A 13,788-nucleotide genomic window follows, 5' to 3' on the forward strand; every position below is an offset into this window, starting at 1 on the left:
CCTCCCCTCCCCTGTCCTCCCCTCTTCTCCTCTCTCCTCTCTCCTCTCTCCCTCCCTTTCCTTCCCTGTCTCTTCCTCTCTGTGCTGAGTGGTTACTTTGCTGCTTGACTCTGATGTTGTTTACATATAAAATGACGCAATTTCTCCAAGACTGTAAACCTTTATATGCAAAGCTATGTCTTCACTAGTGCACTCACAACTGTTCTTCCTCCTGTTTTACAGCCCCTGCAAGTTCCCTGAGAGTAGGCACAGCAGCTGTAGTTGTTTACATCCCAGTATCAGCAAGGCTAGCTCGGTTTCCCCACAATTAACAGTAGCTAAGTCTTGATGAAAAGCAGAGCATAGGAATGACAGTGCTAATACAGAGACACATAATGTGGGTATTCAGAGATGCACACAGAACCACTGCACTAATCATCTTTTCTTAGCCAGTTCTATCCAAGTCATCTTCTACTGGCATTTCCCCCTAATTGCAGGGAGCATTCAGTGCCCAGGATTTTACTGACACTTTCCAAGCCAGTTCCTGCATTCTTATGGCAAAAGGCCAGATCAAAAGAAAGATTTATTAAGTGACTACAATGGTTCTTACACAAAAATCCAAGATCACAATCCAAAAATACTCTTCTCAACAGCTGTCTAACTGTGAAGGTCACTAAGTTTGCTATCTACCTCTCTGCCTCCATTCTGCTGAGTGCTCTCTTCGATAGGCTACAGAGCCTTTTCTTCCTGGCATCCCTATCTTCTTATTGGTGCACTTTTCTGCATAAAGACTTCTTTAGCAGAATGCATTCTTAAAGAGGCAAAACCACACACCACCCTGCAAAATAGTGGCTAGGAACTTTTTTTAGAGGTGAACTACACCACATGAATTGCCATAAGACAGAGAAAGGAGAACAGGTACAGGGGTTCTCACTCTGCTAAAGAATTCTGGATCAGATCAGAATGGACATGCTGGTTCATATTACGTCTTCTCTGGGAAAACATGGGGCTTTGGGCACATTTCTTATAAGTCCTGTTCATTGCACAGTTGGGCTCCCTTTCTAACACGTCTGATTCTCCTCAGGTTTTCTATGAGGAGCCTATTTACTTAATTCTGGACTTTGGGTTCCCTTTTGGGAAGTTAGTGTTTAAATGTTTGATCTTAAATCCACAATAAACTATCAAAAATGGTTTTGTTCATACAGGTATGTGTTCACTGAAAGAAATAAATATTACAGGCATGCAAGTGACGGGTCAGAATCAGTCCTTAGTCCCTTTGTCAGAATTAAAAGGAGGCAGAAGTAGCTTTGAGAAGCTCTGGCCAGCACTTTCAAGGGACCAGAAGCTTTGTACCCCCGCACATTTCCAATTTTGTAACCTTTAGCACGTGTCATGTAAATGAAGTGCTGGAGATAATGCTCACAGCAGAAAGAACAGTGTCAGAAATCCTCCTCTGCTCTAAGGTACTGTGAGGCATAAACAGCCTACTGACAGCACAGTGGGGAGGATTTCCTAAATCACAGCACCCTCTCAGACTGCTGACTTATACCTATGGGCCACAAAGCCCTAAACTTCACCTAAATGCAGAAAGCAGTAAAGAAAAAGCCAAGGTCACTTTGTCCTTACTCTCCAAGCTACACTTACTGCAAGTTTCCTCCTGAGACTTAGAGCAGGGAATCTGGCACATCACCATCACGTAAGCATTTCAATTAACCTCGATTCACAGCTTCACTTCTGTCTTCACAGCGCATCCAAGAAACTGCAAAATTACATTATTAACAAAAGCAATGCTAGTTAGCTCAGGAGAATTATGTAAGCAATTAAGAGCCAGGCAGAGACCAAGTCCTACATTATCAGGACACACCCAGGCATTATGCAGCCACTTTTGTTTCACACCTCTTTTACTTGATTCTCTGGTATTTGTGATTAAGATACTGAATTGAACAGAGCAACAGACAGTACCAGCTGACAGTTCTGTATTTATCAGCTATAAATGCTGTTTGAAAGAGTGGGAAGCAGATACCTGGCATACCTATGAGATACAAAGGTATATTTCTTCCCAAGTAGAAGAGTAGATGTAGGCCTTTACCTACAAAGTTTACCATATGAAGACATTTTCTTTAACATTTGCTTGATTACTTTGGTTTGCATTTAATTATATAGATGGCTGAGTGGTTTTGTAATTTTATAGCTGGCCTGTGCTAGTAATTGATGTGGTAGTGTCATTCTTACTGAAGGCTGGTTTGGAAATGCATAGGGTTTGAAAAGCTGCTTGTATTTAAAGCCATTAGTTGCGATGCAACCGATGCTGTACTATGAATTAAATGAAAGAATGTTAAATAACGTTGGGGTTTTTTTGTGGACTTTACATAACTGTAGTATTTGCCCCAATATAACACTGGAATCAGTAAATCAATGATGAAGATTGTGGCTGACTTTGTGAGTTGTTCAAAAACATGAGCTTTTATATGTCCTAGATACACAAGTCATATACCTTCCTTCCCATTTGTTTTCATTAACGCAAAATGAAGAAAACTAGGTTTATTTTTAATCCAGAAAAATAATTCATTAACCCTTAGACTGACTGAACACTAGTATGTGAGAAAGGAAAATTAAAAAAACAAAAAAGCCCAACCCCTGCCCCCAATAAACTTATATTCCTTTCCATCCCTATTTCATATTTATGAATCTAAAAGTAAAGAAACTCTCACCCTAATGAAATAAATCTATGTTATTTTCTGGAGGTAGAATGATGATCTTTAGCTACACCCTCCAAAGTCTCTAGACCTCATTATCTGAAAAACCATTTCTTGTCCTATTTCCATCACAGCGACAACCATCTATGTCAGTGGAGCATCCCAGGCGAGTGACGTTAGTTATATACCTTTGCCTGTAGCAGTTTGACATGGTTTAATTTTGGAAGCTTTCAAAGACTCTGTATTTGCTTGGACTATTGAGGTGGAGGGGTTGTTCTTACTCTGTTGTCACAATTTGGTTCTCATTTGGGATGAGAGTCGCTTCATGTTGCTAGACAAAGGTAGTCCATGATATCACTTAATTCTTCTATACATCTGTTTTCCCATATGCAAAACACAAAAATGGACTACATCCACACGAGATGCTAAACCTAAGTTTTAGAGATCCCACCAATTAGTAGAATCAACTCCTCTGTCAGTAGTGCTCTTATGTTCTCCTCTCAATATCTGCAGAGAGCCTAAGAAGAGGATTTGCAAAAGCCATACTAAGCAAGCAGCAAGTGCTAAAAGCATAGCACATGCACACATGAGTAGTTTGTCTCCTTTTTCTTTTGCGATAGATAGTAGTGAAAGCATGCCTGAGGTCCAGAGCCAAATCCCTCTTCTTCCTGAAAAGGCTTGGTCCCTATGGAATACCATAAAGGAATGACCTGAAGGGGATGGCTTTTAACCAATAAGCCTCATTTACCAACTTCTTAAATATCTGTTCCTAAAAATGCAGCCAGTACTGAAAACAGTCAACAGCAAATTCCCTACTGCATCAGGACACCTAAAACATATTTGGACTGTAGACACCTAAAGAGTTAAATGGCTTTTTAGGGAGCAGAAAGAGAGGTGAAGGATCCAATTGTGGCCTCTAGGCTTAAAGCTGCAGCATGCATGCTGGAAGGCTTGGACTTTGCCTTAAAAAACATGGTAAATAGCATTTGACAAGTCACTGCATCAGACTTCAAAACTAGCATACACAGACTGGGTAGAAACAGTTCTTCCTTAGATGGTCATTGTTAGGCATAGGTGAGAGATATACGCCACTGAAGGCAGAAAAGGTAGAACTGCAAAAAGACCACAGAAGGTGGTGTTATTTTTCCTTTAGGGCACATTAAAAAACAGTGTTTTTTGCAAATACTGAGAGAGGGATCTGGCTTTCTCGGTACCCTTTTTGTCACTTATAACCAATATAAAGCAATAAAGCTTCTGATGATGATTTTGTTGGGGATTTGTGTCATACAAAGGAATTCAGCAGACTGCCGTTGTCAATTTGTCCCTGTAACAGACTAAAACTTGTTTAGTCAGTAAACAGATATGTCCTGAAGGCTGGAGGAACAGATCTATTGGGCAAGAATTTCAAGAAGGTACTGTTTCTACACACTTGCTTTTGAAGTCACAATCACACTTTTTTTTTTCTATGTAAAAAAGGCTGTAATGCTTATTTAAGAATTTCTTTGTTACCTTTGTTTAGATAGCACTCTCAACAATGTCACTAAATCATATAAGCTAGGTAAAGATTAGTTTTTACAAAGCTTATTTCATAGATAAGAAAAAATGAGGAAAAGAGAAGCACCTAGCCTATACCAAGAGGAAACTGAGAAGAGAGCTTAGCTCTTCATATAACCTGGTGCTTGACTCCAAGCTCATTGAAATCACCCCCAAAATCGCTGTTGACATGAGCAAAACCTAGCACAGGCTTCTTATCAATCACTTGAAACACACTCCCCAAGTTTACTCTGTTGTCCAAGCCTATTTTAAATCCCTTCTTAAAAAAAACTGAAACGTTTCTGCTGTGCCACTTACAAGAAATTAGCCAATTAATTGGCTGTAAATGAAGAAATCATGTTTATTTTAGGTAATTTAGAGCTTTTAACTTGTGCTTGGGTGTGTAACTTCATGATCCTACCAGTACCACGTTCTAACCCCAGTAGCAACCCAACTCGTTGTTGCACCTAGTTCTTTTATCTCACAGCAAAGTAAACTGCTCAAGGAAACTATGTGATTTTTTTGTAGTGTTGCAGTTTAAGCAGATCTTAATCTGTTTTGGAGATGAAGCAGTCCTAAGATATAAATAACCAGTGCCTCTCTCAAACAGATTTTCACCAATTCCTTCAGGAAACTCACAAACTCAATGTGATTCACTGAAAGAAGTGTGAGTCATAGTGCCCAATTTGACTTTTCAAAATGTTCATGTGTGTGTGTATTTCTGTCAGGTTTGAGGATTTTGATTCAGGATACTGTAAAAACAGAATCCAGTTATGGAGTTTGGGTTGATATTCAGAACAGACCTCCCCTTGAGTCGGGGCCCTGACTCAGAATATCACTGAGAGTGATCTCGCTCAAAGCCATGTGAGTGACTCACATATTTACTTCTCTCTGACTCCCTCTCTTCTTCCTTTCAAGTTAAAATGTTGGGCCATTTTTCTGACATCAGCTCACTGACATCCAGCTATCAGCTGAAAGTCAACACAGTAAAATGATAACCTTTCCTCCCTGAGGTCCCTCCACTTCAGCGAATGGCACTTCCATGGTCTCTCTTGTTCTGCCCTGTAACATCTGCCCAGTAGCCACATCTCTGGAGCATCTCTGCCATCCAACTCACCACTGCCACCCCTGCAGCCACAACTTGGGCATCAGTGACACCCTCCCTGCTCCAGCCTCTCTTGCCTGTGTCTGGTAAACAGCATCCTGATCCCTCAAAGTGCCCACCCAGTGTGGTGAGGTGGCTCTACCCACCTCTAGCACAGTGTGGAGGTTCATCTTCCTCAGGGTGCACAGGGGTGGTCTGCACCTTCCCCAGCACCATCTAGTTCTCTCTCCATCCTCCCTCTCATACACGTAGGATATACACATAGGAGAGGGGTGGAGCACCTCTCCAAAAGAAAAGGCTTAGAGAATTTGCATTGTTCAGCTTGGAAAAGAGAAGGCATCAGGGTGACCTAATTGCTGCCTTCCAGTACCTGAAGGGAACTTTAAGGAAAGATGGGGCAAACTATTTACAAGAGCATGTAGTGACAGGACAAGGGTGAATGGCTTCAAATAGAAAGGGAGTAGGTTTAGATTACACAGTAGGAAAAAATTCTTTGCTGTGAGGGTAGTGAGGCACTGGAACAGGTTGCCCAGGGAAGTTGTGGATGCCCCATCCCTGAAAGTGTTCAAGACCAGGTTGGATGGGGCTCAGAGCACCTGGTCTAGTGGAAGGTGTCCAGGGAGGTTAGAACTAGACGATTTTTAGGGTCCCTTCACCCAAACCATTCTATGATTTAATGACTCACGCCCTGAGCACTGCTGCTCTACCGGAAACGCTGCTTGCACACTTTCTCTAATGTCAGGAGGCTTTTGGTTTTGTTTTTTCCCCGCGTGTTTCACGGTGCGCGGGCAGAGCGAGTTCCCTGTGCCCGAATGCAGAGAGCCGTTCCCCTGCGCGGCCGCCCCGCCCGGGCCCGGCCGCTGCCCCGCTGAGCTCAGGGTTATCGTGGGCTTGTGAGTGAGCGCCGAGCAATGCGCCGCTCGCAGCGGGGCCTTGTGGGTAGGGGAGGCCGCCTGCGCGGGGCTGGGGAGCGGCGGCCGCGCCGGGCCGGGCCGGGCGGACCGCGGGGTGAGCGGTGAGGGAGGGACGGAGCCGGAGCGGCGAGGCCGGCGGGGATCGCGGCTCCCGCCCGGGCAGCCAGCGAGCGCTGCAGAGGGAGCCGCGCTCTGAGCCCGACTCCGCGGCGGCCGCTCCCCTTTCCCCTCCTGCCTCCCTCTCTCCGCCCGCAGCGATGTCCCGGCGGAGCGGGCACTGAGCCGGCGGCCGCCGAGGGACGCCCCGAGCGGGGAGAGGCGGGGGCACGGCGGGAAGCGCTCCGTCCCTCCTTCCCTCCCTCCCTCTCAGTTCTCCCCTCCCCTCTCCCCGCGCCCGGGCGGAGCAGCGGCCGTTTCCCCGCGCCCTTCATGCCCGGGCGGCGGCCACCGGCGGCGCTGCCCTCCGCTCCCGCCTCGCCGCCCCCGCCCTTCCCCGGGATCGCCGCCGCGCTAGGCCCGCCCGGCGGCCCCGCGCAGTGCCCTCCGCGGGCCCGGCACTAGGCGGGCCGGAGGATGAGCCAGCAGCCGGCGGGGAAGATGTCGGCGGCTCCCCTGGCGGCCGAGGCGCCGGAGCCGGCGGCGGGGATGCTCGAGGGCCGCCAGAGGAAGCTGGAGTCCATGATCCGCGACCCGCGCTCCCCGGTCAACGTGGAGAGCCTTCTGGTGAGGGGCGGCCACGCCCGGGGGCAGCGCTCGGCGGGGGAACAAAGGGAGCGTTGCCCTCGCCTCGGCCGGGCGGGAGGGAACGGGAAGGAAGGAAAGAGCTCCCGCGTCCTGAGAGAGCTTTTCCTGGGGGAGGACGAGAGATCCTCTCCACGCCCCCGGCCCGGCTACCGGCGGCGGGGAGGTGGCGGGATCGGCCCTCGCCCCCCGGGGCTGTGCTGGGTGAGGGGACGGACGCGGCGCCGTGAGAGGGGAGCGAGCGCTTCCCGGTTAGGTACATCTTATTGTGGGGGAAGTGAGAAATGTCCCCGGCGAGATCTGACCGGGGGAGGAAAGCGCCTTGTTTTCTCGCCCAGCATCGTTCACACCGTTCCCTTTCGCGCCTCGTAATCACGGCGTGCCCGTCCCCAAAGTACCTGCCTTTGTGTGCGCTGAGGGCACCCATCGCTCACCCCCTCCAAAACGTCCTCTGGTAAAGATGAGGTTGCTGTGTGATGTGGAAATAATTCAGGAAAAGGACACGCCTAAGGGAGAAATGTAACTGGGGGGTCCTGTGGGGTCACGTTTATTTTCCACTGGGGCAAATTGATTCGTCTTGTCTCCTGTTTCAAATAGCATTTTTCTGTGTGAGTGTATGAAATATAATTTACTTTAGTAAGAAATTTGTGCCCTCGGGAAGAAGTGGGAAGGGAGTTAGATTTCCCCATTTAAAACATTAAAACTCTGAAAAGGCAGTAAGAGATTATTATTGTTGTTGTTATTATTATCATTATCATTGTTATTATCGTTATTATTGTCGCTATTATTTTAACTGAACTTTAGAGTCTTCAAATCTTATATTTCCAATGTGTCCGAGTTATGAGAAGCAGAAAAGGGGAGAATAAATCCCAGGCCTTCCAAGAGTTGCTAAAGGCACTTACACTGTGTCCTTTTTTTTTTTCTCTCCTACTTTCAAATAGCTCAGTTCTGTTTGGCCAAAAATACAGGAACTGACTGAACAGTATGTATGCCTGTGCTGTGTGGAGAATATAGGAATTTCCTATAACATCTGAAAAATGTTCTTCCTGAGGCTGTAGTGCTGTGTTACTCCTCTTATAGATGTTCAGAGGCATAATGACAGCCATAGTCAGTGGAGGGGAGTGGGAAATAGCGCTACAGATGTGACTGGGTTCAGATAAGTTTTTGCCTAGGCCAAAGCAAAGAGAGCTGCCTCTGGGCTTCGCTCCCAGCATTTTCACTTTGGTATTTTGCTAGGAAAACTTTGACCTGTGGCCAAAAAAGAGAAGTTAAAAATAGTACAGTCGTTCTGAAAAATGCATCAGGTTAATACTTAACCCCAGTAGACTTTTTCACACTCTGCTTTTATACTCAACAGTGTGATTCTAGTATTGTCTCGCCTCTTGTACCTTGGACATAGATTAAATACACTGAAATATGTTTATGTTTCTGAAGAGAAATTCTAACTGCAAAATTGAGACTGAGTTGCTTAGAACTTGATTCTGTTTGTTTGTTTGTTTGTTTTGTATGCTTACAATGTAGACCACTTCATGTAACACATTGGGCAAATTAGCAAACCATAGGAGAGTGTTAGTTGGATTGTAAATGCATTTTTAAGCACCTTTTAATGCTAAAGGTCATCACTTTGCTGTGCACTCTGTAAGTATTGTTTAAAAAATTAGCAGCAAGTAAAATCTAACACTAATCAATCAATTATCCTAGCTTGTGCACTCTCTTTGTCTGTGTATTAAATAATTTACTGTTTATCATTCTTATTTATGAAATTTGCAATGGATTTCCTGTGAAAGCTTTTTCTTTAGGGCTTTAGTATTGTTGGTTTATGCTGTTTGACTTTAATTTTGTATTTGCATGCTGCTAAGCAGTCTGAATGTGAAAATATCATATTCATATTAAAAAATATACCTGTTTACTAAACAGCTTACTTTCAGTGTAAATTATCATAAGTGGAAATGTATTTTTAGTTTAAAGTAGAAATGCAGCAACAGAAACTAAGAGTCAGGGAAAACATCTTAAAAAGACTAGCTGGAATGCCACTATTTCATCTTCCAAAAATAACATAACCAAAACTAAAAATGAGGAATGGAATTCAAAATGGAATTCATTTCCTTACAGTGTAAAAAGTCATAAACAGCTGCTATTCTGCATTTTGTGTGCATGCTTTATTTTTAGGAAGCCATAAAAAGTGAAAAAGTAACTCTTAATCTACAACACATGGTGTAAATTTGAAAGCCGTGAAAAGCTGAGGTAATAAGCTGTCTTACTCTAGATACCAATTTCACTGCCTATCAAGAGCTGTTTCATTCAGTGGCTCTAAATGAAGAGACTTCCTTTGTGTACCTCCCTGGCCAGAGGATGGCTGACCACATCCATTTCTTCAGCAGGAGAATCTATAAAGCCAAATACATTGATTATGTTCCTTCCACCCCCCCTCTGGGGCTCAGGAGAGACCATTAGATTTTCTGATGTGATTTTTGCTATATTATATGCATTAAAACTTGTTATTTATGCTTGTGTAGAGCATAATCGTTTGTGTGTGATTAAAGTCTATCTTTCAAATAGACATGCATTCTCAATTCAGAGGCATAAAGAGATGGAGAACTCACCATTTAGTTTGTCCTCATAGTTAGTTTTGAAAGCAAAATACCCCCTCCCCCTAGATTGAAATGTACAGTATGGTTGTCACCATCCTTTTTCTGCTTAAAAAAGGGAAAAAAAATCATAGAGGGCTTTCTACTCATAGCATAGGTCAGATGTGCAGCCTGTGCTTGGTGGGGTTCTTCTGGCTTTGGTCTGATAAAGAGATGAAAATGGGAATGCTAGAACTGTATACTCTGTTCGGTGACAGGTTCCACCAAAACATCTACAAAGGGAAGTGATTATTGCAACCTCATTCAGATGTCAACCAAGTGCTCCTTTTCTCATTGTATTGTGTTGAAAGCCTGTTGTTAGGTTGCCTCTGCTAAGATAAATAACTTTGTTGTCACAGCTCTTACTCTTTTTGGTCATGTAACATTGCATTAGTGGTTATGAAAACCTGTTCTGTGTATTACATTTAGATGGTGCAGATCGCTTTGTAAAGCTACCATATTCTTGCTATTTGCTTTTCTGCCAGCTGGGTCATCCACTAATTTAACCAAGTGACATTTTTATGTGTACTGCATGTACACATGGATGATAGCACGTAATGGTATTTGACCTTGGGTGATCTATAAGAAACCCATCTATAAATACATTCCTACTGAATAGTACCTAATTGACAACTACATTTAAGGAGAGCTTAATGGTTCTCAAATACATTTGTGTATTTATGTTTTTGCATATAAACTCCATCTACAGTATTAACTGAGTTATTTTCTGTAGTATTCAATACACATTATTCAGGGGTGCGTTGGCAAGTGTTAGCTGAACACTTACTGTGTTCTAAAACTAGAGCCAGATAGGTCACTGTAGGCTGTGGAAAACTAATCCAGACATCCACTTCCTTGCCCTGTGTAATTGTATCACTGCAGCATATGCTGAAATCAACTTTAGTGTTGTATGGTGGTGACGAACAGCTCAGATAAATCTTATCATCCTCCTCCCTGCAGTGGTCTGCCTGGGCCTTCTGCTGGGGCTCCAGTCAAGGGTGGTTGCCCAGAGAAAGGGTCTGGTGTCTGCCCCTGGACTTGTTTAGTGTAAGCCTCAGGATTTTAGTGTTAAACTTTGGCCTTACACTGGTGGTGTAAAATGTTGACTATATTCTGCCTGCTCTGCTGTGGTTGCTATGTGAGCCTTTGAGAGAAAGGGCTCTTAAAACTGTCAATTAGACAGTGCAGCAGTGAAATCGTGAGCACAGTGTTGGGCTACACTGGGAATGCAAGCAGAGTGGACTGAGAAATGGAGAGATGATTAGCAGGAGAGTGCTCAAGTGTCTCACAATATACATGCCTTAGAACCTAAAAAATCCAAACCCACAAACCAACACTGAACTAATTTGCCATTTATTTTTTGTTAAAATAAAGCTGGCAGGTAAACTGTGTGTTTCCACTAGTCTGAACATGAATAATGTTCATCTGTGTTGACCCTTGCTACTGAGACCCTGGAATTTTACTCTTAATGAAAAGTGGGTTGCAGATACAGCTGTGACTCTCATCCTTTCAATAGGTGCATCTGTCCATAACGATCTCATCAATTAAGTGGATGCCAACTTTGTACCAAGAGTGTTAATTGAGCAGATCCCTAGACTGAGCTCTGTTAATAGGGGGTCTCCAGGTCATCATGGCCGACACAATGTATCCCTTCGTAGGATTTTGGCCTTATGGGCTTTCTAAGTGTTTCATATTTAACATGAAAGTCGTTTTGTTTTCCTGAATTTATTGCCGCATAGTTTTGAATCAGCAAGAGCAATCTGTTGTGTTAATTTGAGCCAGGAAGTATGGGGAAGAGCTGAAACTGTAGCAGTTTGCAGGATCTGATCTAAAATTTGTTGCCCAGTAAGTAGTCAGAAGGCCAGATGATTCTCTGTTCTTGAAGAAATAATCTTTCCTTGTTTGTTATATTTCTTGTGCTGTTATTTTTCTATTAGTTTCTGACTCTTTCTATAAATTTTCTATTTTTGATCTGTAATTTTAGAGCATCTACTGCAGAGTTGAAAAAAAATGATCTTTAAGGAAACAGAATTGTCTTTTGTTCATTGTTCCCCTCTGATGGATTTATATATAGCAGTATAGTTAGCTGGAAAAGGACAGTTCTATTTTCTGACAGCTTTACCTGTTCTTATATTCTGTCTTATTCCACACTAGGATCAAAGTATTTCACTTGAAGTGTAAGAAAGCAAAAAGAACATTTTGCTCAGCTTCAGTACTTTTACTGCCATACAAGGTGCTTGCAGATATTGTGTATGTGTATTCACAAGAGGAATGTTCACTCCCAGTATTTCATCTGTATTGATCAGATTGCAGTGTGTCATTTGTACCCTGTAGTTGTTCAGTCTCTTTAACAACTTCAGAGAAACCAAAAGACACCCACACCATCAAGTTAGCACAGTTTTCTTCTGCTTTATATGTGAAGGAATAAAAATTCAGGAACTCTGCACTTTTCCAAATATTAGCAGCCTCAGTGTCTGTTGGAATGTGTGCTAGTGCTGATAAGAAACTGTTTTTTAAAGTATATTTTCAGTCCTGACTACTGACAGAGCGATGCCAAAGCACTTGTCTATTGATCTAGTAATGCAATCTGTAACAAAAGCTACTAATTTAAAAAGAAAGAAAAGTGCTCCTGGAGTAACCAATCTCTGCAGCTGTAAATTGAGGATTTCTTGCCAGTGTTTGATCTACAAAATATTACTGGAATTGTATCAATGTCACAGTGAAGCTGACTTTGGATTTTAAAGATGAAAGTGATTGAAACTTGGTAGTAGAGTTTTACATAATGAAAGAATATTAAAAAAAATTAAATATGTATATTTTTATAGCCCATAAAGATGTTTTTTTCGTGGGGGGGAGGATGCTATATTGTGTACAAGATTTTTTCCTGAACTGTTGCAAGCAGCAAATGTTTCTGGTAACAAATTTATTTAAAGCACTTTTTTTGTTGGTACATCCCATTGGTTAAGAACAAGAATACTGTGTTTATATTGGCAGACTTGACTAGTAATAAACTTATTTTAATGAGCCGTTTGCAGTGTAAACACCATGTTGAATGCAGTGCTCAGTTCCCAAGCCATACCTGCTGTGGATGAAGCTCTTGCTGCCACAGCCACGCAATGTCCAAACGTTCCCGTGTAGCCGTCACTGCATCCGCACGGCCAGTCCTGCGTCGGCTGCTCTAGTACAGGTGGAGCATCATGGGTATCCTTCAGTTGGAACATTATACTAATTAACATTTTTACTAATTACAGTTTTAGACTGTATGCTTAAACCACGATTTGACCACCTTCTAATGCGCAGAGGGGTTGGAATATTTGGCAGATTGTGATTCTGTGGATTTTGTCCAGATTTCACTAGGTTGGATAGTCTCGGTAACAGCTGCTTTATGTGGTATGAACCTAGCTTTTTCTTATTCTCTGTGTTCATCTGCTACACTTACAGCTGTTGTGAGGGGCCTTTTTACATCTGTGGCATATCATGGAGTTTATTTGTTGGATGGACACAAATTTCTTCATTGTCATGTGAAACATGCCTCCTATTCAGTCTCTGTTTCAGTTGTGGTAGGCTATGGAAGGTGATAGACGTTAGAAGAAAAACAATCGGAGTGCCACATAGAGTTCGGTTTTGATTATTCTTGTCTTTCATTAATTTTATTTCACATGGAATAACTTACCTGAGTCAAATGGTTTGCAAATGGTCACCAATCACTTTGTGTTTTCTGTCTGCTGAAATGACTAATGAGTTATGATGTTAGTGTGCAGCATTGTTACTTTATTCCATAGTCATTTCATCATTCATTTTTGTTAGTAGGATGGTGCTGTTCAGGTGGTACAGGCAGAAATTAAAAAGGATGGTGTGCAGGAGGGTCTGAACCCTAATCTAGTGCTATCACTGTATGGCATCATCTTTCTGCATTTCCAACTATATGAAATGGAGATGATGAAGCTTTTTTTTTAACCTTTACTGGAGAAGAATTTAATTTTTAGAATTGACTTATGTGATATAAAAAGGATGATCACAAGGCATCTATGCCCGAGTGTTTAATTTTGAACCTTGAGGATTCAGATAACCAAGTGATTGCTTTATTGCTTCTTGACTGTACTGATTTTATTAGTATGTATTTAAAGTACAGAATAACAGGATCCTACATAAAGCAAGATAAAGTTTGTGACTCATTCAAACACAAGAATTTT

At 42.8% G+C, this 13,788-nt stretch overlaps 1 protein-coding gene and 1 long non-coding RNA gene across 4 annotated transcripts in view; one reads left to right on the forward strand and one right to left on the reverse strand.

Moving 5' to 3' along the window:
- LOC108498861 overlaps positions 1–6,166 on the reverse strand; it is an 8,513-nt gene extending 2,347 nt beyond the window's left edge. The window contains exons 1-2 of the long non-coding RNA XR_001875331.1: positions 5,999–6,166; positions 1,624–1,738 (exon numbers count right to left, since the gene is read on the reverse strand). This is a non-coding gene — a long non-coding RNA (uncharacterized LOC108498861). The remainder of the gene's footprint in view (positions 1–1,623; positions 1,739–5,998) is intronic.
- Positions 6,167–6,809: 643 nt separating this feature from the next.
- ROCK2 (Rho associated coiled-coil containing protein kinase 2) overlaps positions 6,810–13,788 on the forward strand; it is a 107,669-nt gene continuing 100,690 nt past the window's right edge. For all 3 annotated transcript variants that reach the window (XM_017818086.1, XM_017818088.1, XM_017818087.1), the window contains exon 1: positions 6,810–6,950. In XM_017818086.1, coding sequence (XP_017673575.1) covers positions 6,825–6,950 — 126 coding nt within the window. In that variant the 5' untranslated portion in view covers positions 6,810–6,824. The remainder of the gene's footprint in view (positions 6,951–13,788) is intronic.

The sequence above is a fragment of the Lepidothrix coronata genome, unplaced genomic scaffold (assembly GCF_001604755.1).
Source record: "Lepidothrix coronata isolate B3197 unplaced genomic scaffold, Lepidothrix_coronata-1.0 Scaffold65, whole genome shotgun sequence".
Lineage (NCBI taxonomy): Eukaryota > Metazoa > Chordata > Aves > Passeriformes > Pipridae > Lepidothrix > Lepidothrix coronata.